General features: G+C 49.3%; 1 protein-coding gene across 1 annotated transcript in view; it reads right to left on the bottom strand.

Moving 5' to 3' along the window:
* The window catches only part of MATN2 (matrilin 2), a 203,550-nt gene extending 186,258 nt beyond the window's left edge, over positions 1–17,292 (bottom strand). Inside the window, 2 exon segments of the mRNA XM_075316235.1 lie at positions 17,134–17,161; positions 17,163–17,292. Coding sequence (XP_075172350.1) covers positions 17,134–17,161; positions 17,163–17,237 — 103 coding nt within the window. The 5' untranslated portion in view covers positions 17,238–17,292.
* Between the last annotated feature and the right edge of the window lie 5,484 nt (positions 17,293–22,776).

Raw genomic sequence — 22,776 nt, 5'->3', positions numbered from 1 at the left:
ATCCGCTGAGTCTTCAATGTCCATGGACAGTTCGTCCTCCATTTCTTCATGTTCTCCTGCCCCTTCCTCAACATTTCGCCTGCTACCATGCGCCCTTGTTGATCCCTGTCCCCCATGGTCCCATGCCTGCCGCATTGGTGATGATGAACGTCTGGACCTTGGAGATGTTGTTGTGTCTTGCGCATATGAATCCTCCTGTAGTTCCTCCCCTTCCTGTTGTCTCACCCCGACTCTGAATAGTGTTGAGCGTGTGCTCCAGCATGTAAATGACTGGAATTATCATGCTGATAATGGCATTGTCAGCGCTAAACATATTCGTCGCCATGTCGAAACTGTGCAGAAGTGTGCATAGGTCCTTGATCTGAGACCACTCCATCAGGGTGATCTGCCCCACCTCTGCATCTCGTTGGCCCAGGCTATACGTCATGACGTATTGCACCAGGGCTCAGCGGTGCTGCCACAGTCGCTGTAACATGTGGAGAGTCGAATTCCAGCGTGTCGGCACATCGCATTTCAGGCGATGAACCGGCAGGCCGAAAGACTTCTGGAGAGATGCAAGTCGCTCAGCTGCGGCGGTTGAACGGCGGAAGTGAGCAGACAGTTTTCGTGCCCTGGTCAGAAGGCCATCTAGGCCGGGATAGTGTGTTAAAAATTGCTGGACAACAAGGTTCAACACGTGAGCCATACAAGGCACGTGTGTCACCTTGCCCAGGCGAAGGGTCGCACCCAGGTTTGCAGCATTGTCGCACACGGCCTTACCAGGCTGCAGGTTGAGTGGAGACAACCGTTTATTAAACTCGGACCGCAGAGCTGACCACAACTCCTCAGCTGTGTGACTACTATTCCCAAGACATGTCAAGCTAAAGACCGCCTGATGCCGTTGCGCTCTGCTGCCAGCATAGTAATGAGGGGTGCGTGATTCCTTCTGCGCAGTTAGAACGCTGGTGGCCTGACCAGGCAGGCTTGGGGCGGAGGTGGAGGACCCAGATGAGGTGGAAGAGGCAGAAGCAGTGGCGGAATTTGGACAGACAGAGGATTGACACAGAAGTCGTGGGGATGGCAAGACTTGTGCAGCAGACCCTTCACCATCTATCACCATAGTTACCCAGTGCCCAGTCAGCGACATGTAACGTCCCTGTCCATGCTTACTGGTCCAAGTATCGGTGGTGAAATGCACCCGTTGACACACAGAGTTTCTCAAGGAAGCGGTGATGTTGTGTGCGACATGCTGGTGTAGCACGGGCACACCTTTCTTAGAGAAGTAGTGGCGACTGGGCATCTGGTACTGGGGCACAGCGACAGACATAAGGTCTCCAAAATCCTGTGTGTCCACCAGGCGTAAACGCAGCATTTCGGTAGCCAAGAGCTTACAGAGGGATAAAGTCAACCTCTTAGCTTTGTCATGGGTCGCAGGAAATGGTCTTTTATTTGTCCACATCTGAGGGACAGAGATCTGGCTGCTGTGTATAGACGGTGTTGAGTAGGGTGTCCCTGGAAAAATGCAGCTTTGTGAGGAAAGTGCAGGCGTAGACATGATGTCGCCTTCATCCAACGTTGGTGCTATCGATGTCTTAGAGAGCTGTACACACGTACTTGTTTCCCCTTCCAAGCCAACTGACGACCTACCAAGCAAACTGCCTGTTGCGGTTACAGTGGTGGAAGTTGTGCGTGGAAAACCAGGTGTGACAGCTGTCCCCACAGTGCTAGAAGATGAAGAGCGCGCGGATGCACTAGAAGGGGCAGGCGGTGGATGGTTCACTCCGCTAGGCCGCATTGCAGCACGGTGAGCTTCCCACCGGGACATATGATATTTATTCATGTGACGATTCATGGAAGAAGTTGTCAAACTGCTGAGGTTTTGACCTCTACTAACAGAATCATGACAAATTTTACAGATCACATAATTTGGGCGATCTTTTGCTATGTCAAAAAAGGACCAGGCTAGGCAAGGCTTAGAGGGCATGCGACCTGCTGATCCACCCCGACTAGTGCTCAGAGGCACAGTGGTGGCTGAGGATGCAGTTGTAGACGTGCTACCAGTACTCCTACTCTGTCCAGGAAGGCGCAAGGTAACTTCGTCGTCAGTTGCATCCTCCTCCACAGCCTCTGTTGACCTCCTCGAGTGCCTGACTGTGGGTTGACAGTAGGTGGGATCTAGAACTTCCTCATCAATTGTTGTGTTTGCACTCCCCTCACCCTCAGACCGAGCCTCTTCTTGCCCTGACCGAATATTTAAGTTGTCATCCCAATCTGGTATCTGCGCCTCATCGTCATCAGTATGTTCCTCATTGTCTATAACAACAGGTGTTACAGTTGGTGAAAAAGGGTCAACATTATGCTCAGAAACTTGGTCCTCACGGCCTGAATCGGAGTCACAAAGGTTCTAGGCATCACTGCAGACCATTTCCTGGTCTGTACTCACTGTAGCTTGGGAGCAGACCTCTGATTCCCAGGCTATAGTGTGACTGAACAGCTCTGCAGACTCAGCCATCTCAGTTCCACCATACTGTGCAGGGCGGATGGAGACTTCAGAGCTGGGAGAAAGCAAGTTTGATTGGGATGACAACTCAGAGGACTGGTGTTTTTTGGATGCGGTAGTTGAGGTGGCTGAGAGGGCACTTGTTGGACCACTTGAGATCCATTCAAGCATTTTCCTTTTTTGCCCATCATCTACCTTTATTCCTGTTGTTTGTGTCTGTCAAAAAGGGAGCACATCGGATTGTCCACGGTAAGTAGTAGACATCTTACTTTTGCTGGAAGATGGTCTATCTTCAGCAGATGTTAATGGAGCTTTGCCACCTTCCCCACGGACAAACCCTTTTTTTCCTTTTCCCACACGCCTCTTCCCCTTTCCACCAGCATCTGTCATTTTGCCACTCATTTTGATAACGACAAGATTGTGCACTTAAAATGTGGTAGTAAAAATTGAGAGGTGGTGTAGATTTCAGCGGTGGTCTAGCTTTGCAAAAAAGCATTAAAATACACCTTTATTAATATAGTCCTAAAAAGAGCAACGTTAATTACTCTGATACAAACAAGTCAAACTCATAAAGCCATCACTACCTACGGTGAATACACCATGTCCACTTAAGTCAGCCTATTAAAGGACATACCCAACAGGGGTCCTATCTAGTGATGGCCACAAGAGAAAATGAACACAAGAAAAAAACCAAACAAACAAACAAACCAAAAAGTGATATTGCTGTGAGCAAAGGACAGTGGTCCAATTGACAAAAAAAAAACACAACAAAAGAAATAATACCTAAAAAAACAAATCAATGTGCACTCATCTTCCTGACAGTGGTCAGTCATACAAATACATTAATACACAATAGATTTTCCAGGTATTAAAAAAAGGATTGGTCTCACCCAGTCCCTTTTTGTGTGAGGTCATGAAGTCTCTTGATCAGTAGAGTCGTCCACCAAATACTGACCCTACCACTCTTTGGGTTCAAAAAATAAGAAATAACTGTTGCCCCGGACTTCCGTCCTCACAAGGACGGACCACATCTAAGGTCTCAAGCTGGACCCCTATGCTGACCCTGATGACATCCCGACATCCCGACGCGTTTCGTCATTCAGACTCCTCAGGGGACATAATAATTGTCAGTCAGGTCCTTGTTGGTGGTCTAGCTTTATTAACAGCAGAATAAACAACAATAATTATCCCTGACAATGCAACTACGGCCCTTAAACTGACAGCAGTGTTTGCTAGTATAATGGCTTAGTAACAATGAGTTGGAGTGTGCAATGCAGGCAGACGTGCTGCAAATATCTTTGCACTTGTGGGACAATACAGAAGTCCAACAGCCACGTTTAGGATGCCACTAAGTTCACTCAGTGTTTGCTAGAATAATGGCTTAGTAGCAATGAGTTTGAGTCTGCAATGCAGGCAGACGTGCTGCAAATATCTTTGCACTAGTGGGACAATACAGAAGTCCAACAGCCACGTTTAGGATGCCACTAAGTTCACTCAGTGTTTGCTAGAATAATGGCTTAGTAGCAATGAGTTTGAGTGTGCAATGCAGGCAGACGTGCTGCAAATATCTTTGCACTAGTGGGACAATACAGAAGTCCAACAGCCACGTTTAGGATGCCACTAAGTTCACTCAGTGTTTGCTAGAATAATGGCTTAGTAACAATGAGTTTGAGTGTGCAATGCAGGCAGACGTGCTGCAAATATCTTTGCACTTGTGGGACAATACAGAAGTCCAACAGCCACGTTTAGGATGCCACTAAGTTCACTCAGTGTTTGCTAGTATAATGGCTTAGTAACAATGAGTTTGAGTGTGCAATGCAGGCAGACGTGCTGCAAATATCTTTGCACTTGTGGGACAATTCAGAAGTCCAACAGCCACGTTTAGGATGCCACTAGGTACACTCAGTGTTTGCTAGTATAATGGCTTAGTAACAATGAGTTTGAGTGTGCAATGCAGGCAGACGTGCTGCAAATATCTTTGCACTACTGGGACAATACAGAAGTCCAATAGCCACGTTTAGGATGCCACTAGGTACACTGACTGTTTGCTAGTATAATGGCTTAGTTATAATGAGTTTGAGTGTGCAATGCAGGCAGACGTGCTGCAAATATCTGTGCACTACTGGGACAATACAGAAGTCCAATAGCCACGTTTAGGATGCCACTAAGTTCACTCAGTGTTTGCTAGTATAATGGCTTAGTAACAATGAGTTGGAGTGTGCAAAGGGCAGGAGGGTACAGTGGCAGGGTTGTGGGTCTCTGGGTAGGGGAAAGGAAGCCTGCCTTTCTATTCCCTCCTAATGGGGAAATGCAGCGAGGAAATCCCTGACCTTAGCTACACAGACGCTGTCATCTTGTGTAGCTGTTAAACTCTGTTTTCACGGACCTGTCACCTATGGCTCTGACCCTGCCGGTATTAGCCCTTAAAAGGACTGATAGAAACTTCTATCCCTATTCTGTATAGCGCTGTGTATAGAGCGTACACAGCAGTATCGGAGATAGGAGCTGCGCCAGCGGTGACTGACACCAAGGACGCAGAAGGCAGATAATGGCGTGCTGGAGGAAAATGTCCGTTTTTATAATGCAGGGACATGTGACATGGACATCCTATCACACATGCCGTTGCTTCTCTGGCTAAAAGTCCACTTAGCTGTGTGTGTGTCTGGGATTGGCTGACATGCTGGCCCGCCCACTACACGCGCGCGCTTAGGGAAGGAAGACAAGGAAAAAAAAATAAAAATGGCGATCGCCATTATCCATACAGCAGTGATCGGAATGCGCTGTTCCCGCACACTATACACTGAAATTTCATAATAGTGTGAGTCACAGAGTGACTTACACTATTACAGCGGAATGCCAGCTAGTAATTAGCCCCCAAAATCACTCGAACCACGAACCGCGCTCAACTCTAGTCACAACCTCACCACAACCGTGGGTGGCGTCACGGACAATATCCCTAAACCCAAACCACCCCCTTTCACTCACGGGCGAGGAACGCCGCTCGAGTCCCCGGGATCCGGCCCCCCGCTCGAGCCACCACCGAGCAGCAGCAGCCGGACCCGAGCAGTGGGTGAGCGCAGCGTCCCCTCCTCCGCCCGCGACAACTTGGCGTCACGAACAGGATCTTACCGCTCTGCCGCCTGGTAGAGGTGCGCCTTGTGACCGCCGGAGGTGTCCGGCTGAAAATTTTGAGAAGCCGCCATTTTGGGCGCGAAAAGTCCCCGCTCGAGCGTCTCCTCGAGTAGTGGAGGCGCGAAAGCCGAAACCCCGCCGCTGTAGAGGAGGAGCCGGAAAAAGACTAAGGGGGACGGATGGCGTCTGGCCGCATGTAGCCTGCGGCTATAAAAGCAGGGACGCCAGGACTCTGCAGCGATACTGGGTTCCTGGAAAACCCCATTCCCGAGATGCACAGTCCAACTACCAACAGTGAAGCCCCCACGCCCGGCACATCGGTGTGGGTGAGGGACCGGACTGCCCTACTGAGTGACCGTCTGCAGGCCCACATGCAGCTCCTCCTGGAGGAGTGGGAGACTGACATGGCGGACGTGGTTGCTGCTATGCGGAGACGCGAGGTGGAGGAGGATTTGGAGGAGCGGGTAAGAGACCCACGCCTCTGTATTCCCGAGGGATCGGCCACTGCGGCTGGGGGGCCCGGCCTGCACCCGCTCACCCTGCCTCCTCCCCCGCTACCCGTGTTAGCTGCTGCCGCCCCGCCACTAGGCCCGCTACCCGTCCAACTGGTAGCGACACCCTGCCAATCCGCCCCGACGGACCGACCGGCTGCAGACGCTCAGGGCCGACCTGAACCGTTCCTGTGGGAGCCGCTGAGGCCGCGGCCCCTTAACGAGGATGTATCAGAGGCCCCGGCCAGGATGGCACCAGGCGCTGTGCCCGAGCCCGGGACTGTGATGTGGATGAAGGCCAGAATAATTGAGTTCAACCAACGCCAGCAGAATCAGATATGCCTCATGATGGAGCAGGGGACCAATGAGGTGGAAATGCTGATTGCGACTGCCCCAATGTTTGGGATGGGAGCAGATGTGACGGAGCCGATGGGTGACCCACGTCCCTATGTCCTACCAGGACCGGCCACTGCGGCTGGGGGGCCCGGCCCAGTCTCGGCCCGGGCATCGTTCCTGCCATTACTTATGGGGCGCCTCAGCGTTAACCAACCTGACCTGCTACCCCGTGCAACTACAGAAGGATCTGATGTGCTGGATGCTGGAAGCCTGGAGACTGCGGCAGCTGGCGGCAACCCGTCCATCCAGCCGTTTTTTTTACCAGAGACTTTGCATTCGTCATTGGCTGAGTGAGTACCACCGTGCCGTGCGGCACAGCGCTGCCCCGCGACCCTGCACCTCACCAGGCCCCGTAACCCGCCTGCATCACTACTCCTCACCGGGCCCCGGGACAACCAACCCCCCTACCCACGGAGGGAAGAACCAACATCCAAGCTGCTCCCTGTCATCGCTCCCGGGATCCCCGTCCAGAGCAGCGGTGGTGTCACAACCTCACCACAACCGTGGGTGGCGTCACGGACAATATCCCTAAACCCAAACCACCCCCTTTCACTCACGGGCGTGGAACGCCGCTTGAGTCCTCGGGATCCGGCCCACCGCTCGAGCCACCACCGAGCAGCAGCAGCCGGACCCAAGCAGTGGGTGAGCGCAGCGTCCCCTCCTCCGCCCGCGACATATCCTTTAAACCTGTAGACCCGGGGGAATTAAAGAGGACCAACCACCAGGATTTTCCTATATAAACTAAAGCCAGTGCTATACTGGCGCTCTCATGTTGATTCTATACATACCCTTAGTTGTGAGATCGGATGTATACTTTCTGAAATATAGGCAAGTAAAGTTTGTGAAATACACTGTTATTTGCTTGAGAGGTGCAGCAGAATATCTAATAGGTGGGTCGGGTTTTGCTAGCTATTCCCACCCCTGTCTGTCTGCCTGTCCTTCCGCCCCCCTGTAATAACATCGGCAGAGGGAGGACAGACAGGCAGCAGACAGGGGCAAGAATAACTATCAAAATCCGACCCATCTAATAGATATTCTGTTGCACTTCTCATCAAATAACAGTGCATTTTTAAAACTTTACTTGCCTGTATTTCAGAAAGTATACATCCGATCTCACAACTAAAGGTATGTATAGAATCAGCATCATAGTGGCAGTATAGCACTGGATTTAGTTTATATAGGAAAATCCTAGTGGTTGGTGCGGTTTAATTTTAAAATCCATGTCAGAAGGGCTGTATAATCCTGACATTATAATGAGTTTTTCATGCCAGCTATATTGTAGAAAAAAAGAGCTCATGGGCCCATGTGTATTTACTCTTTGCCTATCCAATGTAACTGACAGCTTGACCAGTGTGAGATCTCTGCAGGGAGGAGGGACACTGAGAAGAATGAGATTTAAAAATAGACAACTTGATCTCACTTGCTGGATAAAGTAATAAATAAATAATCTACAAGTCTCTATTTAAAAATCATATTGTCTTAGGCCTGCAAAATCACTCTATTATCCAGTAGATGTCTTCCTTCTATTTTGCTGTTCACTGCCTGTTGTAAAGTGTAATCTGTCGCTAACAGCAGAGAAGCCAAGATGGATTATATGAAGTGGGAGCAGGTCTTTAGCTCAGAGCAAAGTGTTCTTAAGAGCTTCAACTGCGCATGTGCGAAATTTGTAGTACTGTAATCATGGCAGGAGGATGCAATTATGCAATCATGCGCAAGATTATGGTCGTCAATGTGCATGACGTCCTCTGCGTCATCCTCGTACCTGACCATAATCTCGCGCATGAGCAAACACCGCACCGGCTCGCATGAGGGCGAACTGCGGCTGACGCGAGATTTAGCCGAGCAGCGTGCATGATGACGGCGGCGTCATCACGTCAATCATGAAAGGAGGATGGTGAAGAAGGCCATGACTCGCCCACCCCAGGGCTATGGGACACCCGGTGCCGGGCCGGACTAGTCCGGTGGTAGTCAGTGGTGGCTGGGCCCGGCTCCGTGGCCCTGGTGGGTGTCAGTAGAATATGTGGCTTGCTTGTTAATGGTTGTGTTCGTGACGCCACCTGTGGTATGCGGCTAATAAGCCGCCGCTGCTGTGTGAGGCCACCGGGATGATGTTACTGCAGCAATGGTGGTACTGCTCCCCACAGGTGGAGCAATGCCCGGGGCACAGTTGGTGCTTGTGAATGTCTATGCAGAGGAAATAACTGAGGCGACTTCAGAGGTGCAGTTCAAGTTCTTTTACTCACAGTTCTTGTCAGGGCAGGCAGAGCCCTTGGACTGCTGGGACCGCTGTCAGGGACCTCCGTCTTCTGGTTGATTCAGAGTGTGAAATCCGGTACCCTTCTCTCTTAGTGTCTCTTTCTCTGCTGTCTTCACTAGCCTTGCCTTAGTTAGATGGACTTGGCCTGGCCTCCATTACAGCCTCCAGGCTGGGGGGTCACCTGTCGGCTGATTACCCCTTTTCCGAAGGGCTGCTCTGGGTTCTGGCCCTGGGAGCTTGCAACGTCCCTGGGCCTCGGTTTTTACTGTTTGGAGATTGTCTTTTCACTCCTCCAGTCTCTAGGGACCGTCCCCTGTCGCAGCTTAATCACTCCACCGATGTCACTGTGGACCAGGCCACCGCAGCCTGCAGCTACTCGTAGCGCCTCTGGGCCCTCGGCTTCGGTACCCAACAAGGACTGCTCGTGGTACCTACAGGACTACCCGTGGCCCTGCGACTCCTTCTGTCTCTGCGTGGTGTCACCTGGACCTATGGGTCCCAGGATCTTCACCAGGAAGCGTCTCCTTCAGTTCCTCTGCTCCTGACTGACTTGGAGCTTTCTTTCCTTCTTTCCTTCTTTCTTTTCTTTCTCCTCCTTGCCTGCCTCCAGCAGGCCTCCTCCTCCCTCCTTTCTCTCGTTCTTCTCCTCCAACTACATGCTGCTTCTCTCACTCCCTGAGGTAAACTGCAACTAACTTGACCTTCCTTTCTCTATCTGCTCTGTGGTGGCTCCTCCCACCTCCCCAGTTGCTAAGCTACCACCCTATGGGAGCAGGGATGGGTCTTACAGCCCCTCTCAGCATGCAGCATGGGAGGGTTGCCTGCCACTTTCCCTGGTCCTGTGTGTCCCTAGCAATGGGTGTAGTGTGGATTTACCAGGGGACCGGAGTTCACTCTCTTCCTCTCCCAGAATGGGGCATCACACCGCTGATGGGGTGCAATGACCTGTGGCGACGGAAGCCTCAGGGGCGCCACAGCCACAAGGAGGGACAGGAGACGAAAATGAGCATGCTTATCTGAGCCCCACAGGTCATTAGCATATATAACAGTCAGGTTTTATAAAGTTATATTTGGGGTCTGCAAGAGGAGTCGGCGCACAAGGTGCACCTTCATAGAATGCAGCCCAGGAGCTGCAGAAGGTGACACTTTTGGTTTCATAGTGAAAAAACTGGTGACAGGTTCCCTTTAACGATATGGAGGAGATCCAGTTCAGACAACGTTAAAAATTCCAGACTTTTTTGTAGTGCGTTTAAATAGTGATTACATCAGAAATATACAGATTGCTGGACAAGAGGAGATAAAAGTGGTGACCAGTTTATATTGGGAAAATTGCTGATATGTTCCCTATAAGGGTTGTTTTTATCAGTGCCAAACTAAATGTCACCCAGGGGTAGACATATCATTGGTGCAGCCGGTGCAGCCGCACAGGGGCCCAAGAGGTTGGGGGCACATTACCACCTCCAAAGCAGCTGGAATTGTGGATTTTGATGACCTCTTGTGCTGCAAAGGGCCCATATATTGTTCTTGCACAGGGGCCCTTTTCTGTCTGTGTCTGCCAGTCATCGTCATTATGTTTGTGGTTCATGCTGATTGAGGGCCTGTCACAAGGTCAAAAGTGGCACGTTGTTGCTTCTATTTTTCTCACTTCGCTCCCTTGAGAATGCCATTTTTTAATTTTTTTATTTAGTCTGCCAATCGGTTTCAGAGATATGGGCCTTTTCATCTAATATTGATTTTAATGGTCTTTACCAGGATTCTTTGAGGACATTTCTTTAGGCAGCAATGCATTATTACCGTGTGCAACACCTCCTTAGTAAAGATCATGATGGTGAAAACAGTATACACAGGGGAGTAGTGGAGATAAAATAACAGAAAAACCCAATCTCTTTAGACACATCCTTTTTAAAAGGCATATACATTAATATGCCTCCCAATGTAGGCAGAAGATGCCACATGTCCACTAATGACTTGCTTGTTGATGTCACACGTCTGCGCCAGTCACACAAGGGGCCCACATGTTGTCTGAAAGTCTATTTGCCGTTAGAATGACATAATCGCCATTATCTCAGTAAATTTAATTACAGTCTTATGCAAAAAAACACAATTATCAACACATTGTTATGTCAAAATAGCCTGTGAGAAATGACAAACTTAAAGCACCACTGCAGCGGGGAGGGGGTTTTCAGAGTTGGAGTGGTGCTTTAAGGGTCATACTGGGGTATAACACCCGATGCGAGAGAATGGATACTATATGCTAAAGCCATTCGGTTCAACTCTGCTTTGATTTAGAGTTGAGTAGCATTTAACTGTGATCAGATTCTCTTATCACAGGCGTGGAGAGGATGGAGAGCTTAATTACTCCATCTTCTCCATTGCCTGTCTTGAACTGCACTTAGATGACATTCGATGTGCATGATGTATGGGTGCGTGCGATCTGAGCAGTGGTGTAACTAGAGTTTGATGGGCCCCGGTGCAAAGTTTGGACCTGGCCCCTCCAACCGTATACCGACACTCGGGGTACAGGATAATGACACTGATACTCGGAGGACGGGATAATGACGCTGACACTTGGCTCTTTCCCTCAGCACCCGTTTCCCATGATCTGAAATCCCTCTCTCCATCAGCACCCAGCTTTCCTATGTTCTGATATCCATTTGATTCTCAGCACGCACCTTCCCCATGCTCTGCTATACATCTTTCCCTCAGCACGCAGATTTCACATGCTCTGAAATACATCTTTCCATTAGCAACCAGCTTTCCCATGATATCAGAGCATGAGAAAGCTGAGTGTTGAGGGAAAGAGCCTCTTTCCCTCAGAACAAAACTTTCCAATCCCATGCTTTTACCTTTGTCCCCCCTTGTATGTAGCTCTCCAAATACTATAATGGCCCCCACATAGCCTTTCATGTTGTATAATGGATCCACATAACCCTTCATATATTAGACTGCACCTCCATAGTCCTCCATGTATTGTAATGCACCCCCATAATCCTCCATGTATTGTAATGCACCTCCATAGTCCTCCATGTATTGTAATGCACCTCCATAGTCCTCCATGTATTGTAATGCACCTCCATAGTCCTCCATGTATTATAATGCACCTCCCATAGTCCTCCATGTATAAGATAGAATACAATTATTATAATGCATTTCCCATAGTTCTCCATGTATTATAATTCACCCCATAGTCCTCCATATATTATGCTGCACCCCATAGTCCTCCATATATTATGCTGCACCCCATAGTCCTCCATATATTATAATGCAGCAACCATAATCCTGTATGTTTTATAATTAACCCCCATAGTCCATGTATAAGGTATCCTTGATGTTGTATTATGCAGCCCACATGCCATTTAATGCACTCCCATAGGCCCCTTGCCACTGTGTACTCACTAATTTAAAAAAACAAAAAACAAACAAGTATTCACCTATCCTTGTTCCCCCGCTGCTCCGGTCACTGTCCTGTGCTCTGCAATCTCAGCTCAGCAGCGCGCAGTAGTGACGTCACCACTGAGATGTAGAGCGCAGGCACAAGGGGAGGATGATGATGATGGATGGAACGGACCGCTCTGCTCCATCCTTCATAATTATTTTGTGCGATGTTGGGCAAGGGCCTACGGGCAAGGGAGGCCTGGTGCCGCCGCTGGCATCTGGTCCACCTGACTCACGGGCCCCATAGTGGCTGTGTGGTCTGCCACTGATCAGCGCAGCTCCTCTCTCACAGAAAGGAGCTGGCTGCTTCTCTGCAGGGTGAGCGCCGGGTCCCTAACTCTGCCGGGCTCGGTCGCAGTTGCGATCTCTGCGATCGTTACACCCCTGGATCCAAGCTGCATTGCCAATCACAACATACAGCGCTTTTTCTTCTCATGCCAAATCGACATGAGAATATAAATGCTGATCAGCCCAACTCTATAGTGTAACATTGGAGCGAGTGCTATCTGATAACACACTGCATAGCTTTCGTCCGATTCTTATGCAAATGTAAGCATACTCTTAATCTAAGTTCCCTGTCTCCTGTCTTGCACTTAGGGTACCTTCACACTAAGCGATGCAGCAGCGATCCGACCAGCGATCTGACCTGGTCAGGATCGCTGCTGCATCGCTACATGGTCGCTGGTGAGCTGTCAAACAGGCAGATCTCACCAGCGACCAGTGAACAGCCCCCAGCCAGCAGCGACGTGTAAGCGACGCTGCGCTTGCACGGAGCCGCCGTCTGGAAGCTGCGGAGACTGGTAACTAAGGTAAACATCGGGTATGGTTACCCGATGTTTACATTAGTTACCAGTGTGAGCAGGGAGCAGGGAGCCGCGCACACTGAGCGCTGGCTCCTTGCTCTCCTAGCTACAGTACACATCGGGTTAATTAACCCGATGTGTAATGCAGCTACATGTGCAGAGAGCAGGGAGCCGCGCACACTGAGCGCTGGCTCCTTGCTCTCCTAGCTGCTGTACACATCGGGTTAATTAACCCGATGTGTACAGCAGCTACATGTGCAGAGAGCCGGAGCCGGCAGCACAAGCAGCGTGAGAGCTGCAGAGGCTGGTAACTAAGGTAAATATCGGGTAACCACCTTGGTTACCCGATGTTTATCTTGGATACAGCTTACCTCAGCTGTCAGACGCCGGCTCCTGCTCCCTGCTCGCTTCATTTGTCGCTCTCTTGCTGTCACACACAGCGATCTGTGTGTCACAGCAGGAGAGCGGCTTTGAAGAAAACGAACCAGGGCTGTGTGTAACGAGCAGCGATCTCGCAGCAGGGGCCAGATCGCTGCTCAGTGTCACACACAGCGAGATCGCTAATGAGGTCACTGCTGCGTCACAAAAAGCGTGACTCAGCAGCGATCTCGGCAGCGAGCTCGCTGTGTGTGAAGCACCCCTTACCCTCCAGTGTTTTTATCCTTTTTCCACACCCCACCCACAGCGCCAACTTGTGCCCATAACTACTGACTATAAGTCAAAATTTATGTCATAAGCACTCAATTACAGGTATATGATAGTCAGAACGAGGCTCTCATAGATTTGCATTGATTTTTGACCTCCGGCTCACTCCATAAAACACTGGAGCTGCCAGAAGGTCACAAATCACCCAGACAGACAGGAGCACTGCTAGAAAAAAATGATAATGGTGATAGGTGTGTATTAGGCTATGTGCCCACGCTGCGGAAAATGCGCGGATTTTGCCGCGGATTTCTCGCGGAAAAGCCGCGGATTTCCCGAAAATCTGCAGCAGTGGCACTTCCCAGCCATTTCTATGGCATTTTGGAAATGCTGTGCCCATGCTGCGGATTTTTCCGCAGCGGATTTCGTGCGGATTTTGGTCCGGAAAAATCTGCAACATGTCAATTATTGTTGCGGATTTTCATCCGGATTTTGGCTTTAAAATTGGGAAAAAAATCTGCACCAAAATCCGCATCAAATCCGTGGCAATTCCGCGGTACATCCGCGGCAAATCCGGTGCGGATTTTGCGGGAAAGCTGCGGATTTTGATGCAGAAAAATCCGCAGCTACATTCTCCCGTGGACACATAGGCTAAGACGGGGACAGGAGACTAAAGGCCCCGTTACACGCAGCGACGTAGCTAACGATATATCGCCGGGGTCACGGATTCCATGACGCACATCCAGCGTCGTTAGCGACGTCGTTGCGTGTGACACCAACGAGCGGCCGTTAACGATGGAAAATACTCACTATATCGTCCATCGTTGACACGTCGTTCATTTTCAAAAAAATTGTTGATTGTTGGGGACGCAGGTTGTTCGTCTTTCCTGCGGCAGCACACATCGCTACGTGTGACACCTCGGGAACGACGAACTACAGATAACCTGCAGCCGCCGGCAATAAAGAAGGAAGGAGGTGGGCGGGATGTTACGTCCCGCTCATCTCCGCCCCTCTGCTTCTATTGGGCGGCCACTTAGTGATGTCGATGTGACGCCGCACGAACCTCACCCTTAGAAAGGAGACGGTTCGGTGGCCACAGCGATGTCGCTAGGCAGGTAAGTCCGTGTGACGGCTCCTAACGATATTGTGCGCCACGGGCAGCGATTTGCCCATGACGCACAAATGACGGGGGCGGGTTTACACTTAAAGCACCACTCCAAACCTGAAATAATATAAAAATGCTGGAATGGTGCTATGACTTTGCTACATTTGTAATGTCTCAGTTTTCAAGGACAATACAAAACGGATTTCAGATATGACTTAAGCTGCAGTTCTTTGCTTCAGTGGAATTAAAAGTACAGCCTGAAGTTCTTGTGAACCTACAAGTCCCAGCCATTAGGGCATGCACAAAGCTGTTGTAAAAGCAACTACACGTCACAAACCCCTCCATATAGTAACTAAGGTATATTCAGCTTGTCTATGTAACAAATCCACTGGAGTTACTTATATGTTTCACATATTGTAAATTCCTGCATGGAGCATAACACGAATCATTCATAAAAAAAGAGATTTCTCCATTCAGACCTGATATAAATCACCACCAGACCCAAGTTACAAACTATAAAACAAGCATTGTACACACAGTGCAGTGGTCCGCACGGTGTCCTATGTGCAGAGTGGAGCAGCGCAGCGTCCTATGTGCAGAGCGGAGCAGCGCAGCATCCTATGTGCAGAGCGTAGCAGCGCAGCGTCCTATGTGCAGAGCGGAGCAGCGCAGCGTCCTATGTGCAGAGCGGAGCAGCGCAGCGTCCTATGTGCAGAGCGGAGCAGCGCAGCGTCCTATGTGCAGAGCGGAGCAGCGCAGCATCCTATGTGCAGAGGGGAGCAGCGCAGCATCCTAAGTGCAGATTGGAGCAGCGCAGCATCCTATGTACAGAGCGGAGCAGCGCAGCGTCCTATGTGCAGAGCGGTGCAGCACAGCGTCCTATGTGCAGAGCGGAGCAGAGCGGAGCAGCGCAGCGCCCTATGTGCAGAGTGGAGCAGCGCAGCGTCCTATGTGCAGAGCGGAGCAGCGCAGCGTCCTATGTGCAGAGCGGAGCAGCGCAGCGTCCTATGTGCAGAGCGGAGCAGCGCAGCGTCCTATGTGCAGAGCGGAGCAGCGCAGCATCCTATGTGCAGAGCGGAGCAGCGCAGCGTCCTATGTGCAGAGCGGAGCAGCGCAGCGTCCTATGTGCAGAGTGGAGCAGCGCAGCGTCCTATGTGCAGAGTGGAGCAGCGGTCAGTGCTCTCCAGGGTCCCCTTTGCGCGTCTTTTGTGCAGAGTGGAGCAGCACAGCGTCCTATGTGCAGAGCGGAACAGCGCAGTGTCTTATGTGCAGAGTGGAGCAGCGCAGTGTCCTATGTGCAGAGTGGAGCAGCGCAGCGTCCTATGTGCAGAGCGGAGCAGCGTCCTATGTGCAGAGCGGAGCAGCGCAGCATCCTATGTGCAGAGCGGAGCAGTGCAGCGTCCTATGTGCAGAGCGGAGCAGAGCAGCGTCCTATGTGCAGAGCGGAGCAGCGCAGCGTCCTATGTGCAGAGTGGAGCAGCGCAGCATCCTAAGTGCAGAGCAGAGCAGCGCAGCGTCTTATGTGCAGAGTGGAGCAGCGCAGCGTCCTATGTGCAGAGCGGAGCAGCGTCCTATGTGCAGAGCGGAGCAGCGCAGCGTCCTATGTGCAGAGCGGAGCAGCGCAGCGTCCTATGTGCAGAGTGGAGCAGCGCAGCGTCCTATGTGCAGAGCGGAGCAGCGCAGCGTCCTATGTGCAGAGCGGAGCAGTGCAGCGTCCTATGTGCAGAGCGGAGCAGTGCAGCGTCCTATGTGCAGAGCGGAGCAGCGCAGCGTCCTATGTGCAGAGCGGAGCAGCGCAGCGTCCTATGTGCAGAGCGGAGCAGCGCAGCGTCCTATGTGCAGAGCGGAGCAGCGCAGCGTCCTATGTGCAGAGCGGAGCAGCGCAGCGTCCTATGTGCAGAGCGGAGCAGCGCAGCGTCCTATGTGCAGAGCGGAGCAGCGCAGCGTCCTATGTGCAGAGCGGAGCAGCGCAGCGTCCTATGTGCAGAGCGGAGCAGCGCAGCGTCCTATGTGCAGAGCGGAGCAGCGCAGCGTCCTATGTGCAGAGCGGAGCAGCGCAGCGTCCTATGTGCAGAGCGGAGCAGCGCAGCGTCCTATGTGCAGAGCGGAGCAGCGCAGCGTCCTATGTGCAGAGCGGAGCAGCGCAGCGTCCTATGTGCAGAGCGGAGCAGCGCAGCGTCCTATGTGCAGAGCGGAGCAGCGCAGCGTCCTATGTGCAGAGCGGAGCAGCGCAGCGTCCTATGTGCAGAGCGGAGCAGCGCAGCGTCCTATGTGCAGAGCGGAGCAGCGCAGCGTCCTATGTGCAGAGCGGAGCAGTGGTCCGTGCGCTCCAGGGTCCCCTTTGCGCGTTCCATAAGACGCACGGAGCAGCGCAGCGAGCACACTGATCTTACCTCGTCCTGTGGAAGGAGACTCAGCTACAGAGCAGCTCCCGGCACATGCACAGCCCTTTACATCCAGTAACCAAAAGAAGAAAGCTTGCTCCCTTTGGGAACATACAGCAGGCATGGAAAGACCCGCCCCTCCTCTCCACCAGGGCACACAGCACAGGCTGACAGAGCACAGGACATGCCAAGGCTTCTGAGGTGGGATACATAGGGGCAGGCTCAGCGAGGAGCTCAGTGTTATTCCAACTTTCTCCAGAGATGGGAATATCAGGCTGAACCACTGCAGACATCTGGAGGATGGAGAAGAAGGAACAACAAATAGACTTTATGTTAGAGTCAAACTGTGTAATCTTATTATCTGCTGGAGAAAAGAAACGTTTTGACATATGTTGCATGTTTCTATTACATAATTATTTCTAATGTGATTGTCCATAACAGAAACAACTTGAAAGAACAGGTACATTTACACACGTGTTATTGTTACAAATGTCTATAAACTATGTTACATTGTGTTCTTATGTTGCTATTACTACTGCATGTGTTATAAATCATGGGCGGTGCACAGAGAGCAGGCTATGGTGGCATTAGATTCTCAGCTTTCAAGAAACAGTGGCTACTAAATCGCTGAACTTGACTGTATAGCTACAAAGGAGATGGTGACATTTCACTTTGACTAGTGTCTGAAACTGATCATATGTGAGTATTATGATGTTCTGTGCATATGTACAGTCAGTTATACAGTGCCTACAAGTAGTATTCAACCCCCTGCAGATTTAGCAGGTTTACACATTCGGAATTAACTTGGCATTGTGACATTTGGACTGTAGATCAGCCTGGAAGTGTGAAATGTACTGCAGCAAAAAAGAATGTTATTTCTTTTTTTATTTTTTTTTTAAATTGTGAAAAGTTTATTCTGAGGGTCATTTATTATTCAACCCCTCAATCCACCAGAATTCTGTTTGGTTCCCCTAAAGTATTAAGAAGTATTTAAGGCACAAAGAACAATGAGCTTCACATGTTTGGATTAATTATCTCTTTTTCCAGCCTTTTCTGACTAATTAAGACCCTCCCCAAACTTGTGAACAGCACTCATACTTGGTCAACATGGGAAAGACAAAGGAGCATTCCAAGGCCATCAGAGACAAGATCGTGGAGGGTCACAAGGCTGGCAAGGGGTACAAAACCCTTTCCAAGGAGTTGGGCCTACCTGTCTCCACTGTTGGGAGCATCATCCGGAAGTGGAAGGCTTATGGAACTACTGTTAGCCTTCCACGGCCTGGACAGCCTTTGAAAGTTTCCACCCGTGCCGAGGCCAGGCTTGTCCGAAGAGTCAAGGCTAACCCAAGGACAACAAGGAAGGAGCTCCGGGAAGATCTCATGGCAGTGGGGACATTGGTTTCAGTCAATACCATAAGTAACGTACTCCACCGCAATGGTCTCCGTTCCAGACGAGCCCGTAAGGTACCTTTACTTTCAAAGTGTCATGTCAAGGCTCGTCTACAGTTTGCTCATGATCACTTGGAGGGCTCTGAGACAGACTGGTTCAAGGTTCTCTGGTCCGATGAGACCAAGATCGAGATCTTTGGTGCCAACCACACACGTGACGTTTGGAGACTGGATGGCACTGTATACGACCCCAAGAATACCATCCCTACAGTCAAGCATGGTGGTGGCAGAATCATGCTGTGGGGCTGTTTCTCAGCCAAGGGGCCTGGCCATCTGGTCCGCATCCATGGGAAGATGGATAGCACGGCCTACCTGGAGATTTTGGCCAAGAACCTCCGCTCCTCCATCAAGGATCTTAAGATGGGTCGTCATTTCATCTTCCAACAAGACAACGACCCAAAGCACACAGCCAAGAAAACCAAGGCCTGGTTCAAGAGGGAAAAAATCAAGGTGTTGCAGTGGCCTAGTCAGTCTCCTGACCTAAATCCAATTGAAAACTTGTGGAAGGAGCTCAAGATTAAAGTCCACATGAGACACCCAAAGAACCTAGATAACTTGGAGAAGATCTGCATGGAGGAGTGGGCCAAGATAACTCCAGAGACCTATGCTGGCCTGATCAGGTCTTATAAAAGACGATTATTAGCTGTAATTGCAAACAAGGGTTATTCCACAAAATATTAAACCTAGGGGTTGAATAATAATTGACCCACATTTTTATGTTGAAAATTTATTAAAATTTAACTGAGCAACATAACTTGTTGGTTTGTAAGATTTATGCATCTGTTAATAAATCCTGCTCTTGTTTGAAGTTTGCAGGCTCTAACTTATTTGCATCTTATCAAACCTGCTAAATCTGCAGGGGGTTGAAGACTACTTGTAGGCACTGTATCTAACATCTATACAACATAGGCCATAGTATTTACTATGACCTGTGTTGTTTTTTTTTTCTAGAACCTATTTGAATGCTTTCAGGCTTGATCTAGTCCACAGGGAAATTGGTGAATCCCGTGGCACAACTAGAGTCTGATGGGCCCCGGTGCAGAGTTTGAGCCTGGGCTCCCCCTCATACGTTCGTCCCCCATTCTGGTAAATATGTCCACCGTCCTGGTAACTATGTCCCCATCCTGGTATATAGCCCCCTCAGCCTGGTATATAGCCCACTCATCCTGCTATATAGCTCTCCATCTTGGTATATAGGCCCCATCATGCATATAGTCCCATCATCCTGGTATATAGCCTTCCATCCTGATACATAGCTCTCCATCCTGGTATATAGCCCCCATCCTGCTATATAGCCCCCTCAACCTGGTATATCGCCCTCCATCTTGGTATATAGCTCTCAATCCTGGTATATTGCCCCCATCCTTGTATATAGCCCCCTCATCCTTGTATATAGTCCTCCATCCTGGTATATACCCCCTATCATGCTATATAGCCACCTCAACCTAGTATATAGCTCCCTCATCTGGTATATAGCTCTCCATCCTGGTATATAGCCCCCATCATGCTATATAGCCCCTTCATCCTGGTATATAGCCCCATCATGCTATATAGCCCCCTCACTCTGGTATATAGCCCTCTATCCTGGTATATAGCTCTCCATCCTGTTATATAGCCCCCTCCTGGTATATAGCCCCCTCATCCTGTTATATAGGTCTCTATCCTGATATATAGCTTTCCATCCTGGTATATAGCCCCCATCATGCTATATAGCCACCTCATCCAGGTATATAGCCCTTCATCCTGGTATATAGCTCCCTCATCCTGGTATATAGACACCATCATGCTATATAGCCCCCTATCCTGGTATATAGCCCCCATCATGCTATAAAGCCCCCTCATCCTGGTATATAGCCCCCATCAGGCTATATAGCCCCCTCATCCTGGTACAAAATATTGTCTCAGGGGTTGAATACACATCACAATTTTCAGATTTACTAATATTTAAAAACTCCGTATCATTTCCTTTACACTTGTCAAATACATGCTACTTATTGTTGGTATATGACATAAAATATCAATAAAATACATTTCAGTTTGTGGGCATAACATGAGAAAATTTAAAGTAAAAAAATAAATAAAATGAAGTTAAAAGTTCATGGGTATGAATGCTTTTTAAAGGCACTGTATGTATGTGTATCTACATATGTGTGCATGTATGTGCTCTGTGTATCCATATGTGTGTATGTATGTACTCATTACTCAATCATTGTTCTTGGCAGAAAATCGCCCATGTGAACTGATGTGCTACTGATGACATGATACGTTAGTGGGACAAAACGATCTATTAGAGATCCTGATGAATGATTCCCCATCATTCTTTATCAGCCTATGTGAATAGGCTAATAAATCAGCTCCAAACAACTTCAATATAGTTGGTCGCGCACAAACAAAAAAATGAGGGGAAGGATATGTCAGCTCTCCTTGTCCTTTTTTATGTAAATATTTGCGTGCCCTATGAAATAACAATTCCGGAACATGTTTTCTTTTGAGCTCGTCAATGCGCTGTTCCTTGTTTCTATTATAGTCATTATATGGTGTTATCGGTTGGGGGGGGGTCTCCAATCAGCAATATCAAAGCCAGAGTTTTGTAATGACATAGCCTTTTTAAAAAGGGAAAAATATTCAGCAGGAATAACAAGGTACAACACAGTTATGAGAAAAAAATGTTTTAGAATGGTTATTTCATAGACGTGAAAAGTATTTAGTATTTACATAAACAGACGTATGAGAAGAACGAACAGATCCTGTTAAATGTCTCATTTACATATTTCTAAAATCTGTTTTAAAATAGGGGTCATATGATGCAAAATTGTGCCCAAAATGCCTTAAATAGTTGCAGTTTTTAATTTTTTTTTGTTTGTAAAAGAAAAACCCTGAAAAAAGCATATATTTCTTTGCATGTTGCATCTTCGAAGAAATATAACAGCAGAAACGCCAGGGTCCACGCATATCAATCAGGAGTTTCTTCTTCTGTAGATGGAATAGGCATTTTTGTTTCGCTTTTGTGTCTTACATTGTAGTCCTTGAACTGGTAGCGCACAGATGAAACTTTCCTTCTGTTTTTTTGTTTTTGTTTAAAATATCAATTTTTTTTTGATTATATGTACTTTTCCTCCCAAAACTTTAGGAGGAAAATGAGGGGTGCGTCTTATAATGCAAATGTAGCTTATCAGGAGGCGGAGAATGGGTGCTCTACTGGCTGCGGGGCGCTGTGCTGGCTGCGGTGCGGATTGTGCTGGCCATGGTGGTGGCTGTGCTGGCTGCGGTGGGGGCTGTACTGGCTGTGGTGGGGGCTGTGTGGAGCAGGGTGGTGCGGAGGGTGAGATGCTCTGTCAGCGATGCAGGCTTCAAATAATGGCACCTGGAGTCGGCAAGTGCGCAAACGGAGCTCTCGGCTCAAGACCTCATCTGCGCATGCGCCGCCTCCAGCAGCAGGCTTATGGAAAATGGTGCCTGGAGGTGGCAAGTGCACAGATGAGATCTTGGCTTGTCACAGAGCTGAGAGCTCAATCTGCACACTTGCCGAATCCAGGCGCCATTTCTTTGAAGCCGTCACCACCGACAGAGCATCTGTGTCATCCACCGTACTGCCCTCCTCCACACAGCCAGCACGGCGCCTGAAGCCAGCACATCCCCCACTGCAGCCAGCACAGCCCCCACCGCAGTACCTGCAGCATTGCCCTACTCCAGCACTGGCCCTGCCTCCTGTGACCCCGCTCCACCACCGCTGCCCCCCGCCTCCGGTAAGACACCACCAGAGTATAAGACGGACCTCCCCCTTTTTTTTGTGTGTGCATCTTATAAAACGAAAAATACAGTACATTTTCTTTTAAATATGTCAAGAAAGTAATTTTTTTTCCAAACCACGTTCAGTGGTTTAACATGATTCTCAAAATGGCACATGTGTAGCAAACAGTAGTTGTTTTTATCATAATTACTTCATAAATCAAGTGCACATAGTTATTATCATTATTTCTCTATAGAGCACCATTGATTTCATGGTGCTGTACATGAGAAGGGGTTATATAGAAAAGAAATATAAATTACAGCAGACTGATTTGTACAGAGGGGAGAGGGGTAACAATATATAGTTCATATCATTGTTTCAACTGAAAATGTGTCTAAAATTTATCAAATGGAGATTGATACACTGGGTGCAGAATTATTAGGCAAATGAGTATGTTGATCACATAGTAATTT

Source organism: Anomaloglossus baeobatrachus, chromosome 6, assembly GCF_048569485.1.
Source record: "Anomaloglossus baeobatrachus isolate aAnoBae1 chromosome 6, aAnoBae1.hap1, whole genome shotgun sequence".
NCBI lineage: Eukaryota > Metazoa > Chordata > Amphibia > Anura > Aromobatidae > Anomaloglossus > Anomaloglossus baeobatrachus.
Note: the sequence above shows the minus strand (reverse complement) of the source record. Positions and strands in the feature narration are given on the sequence as shown.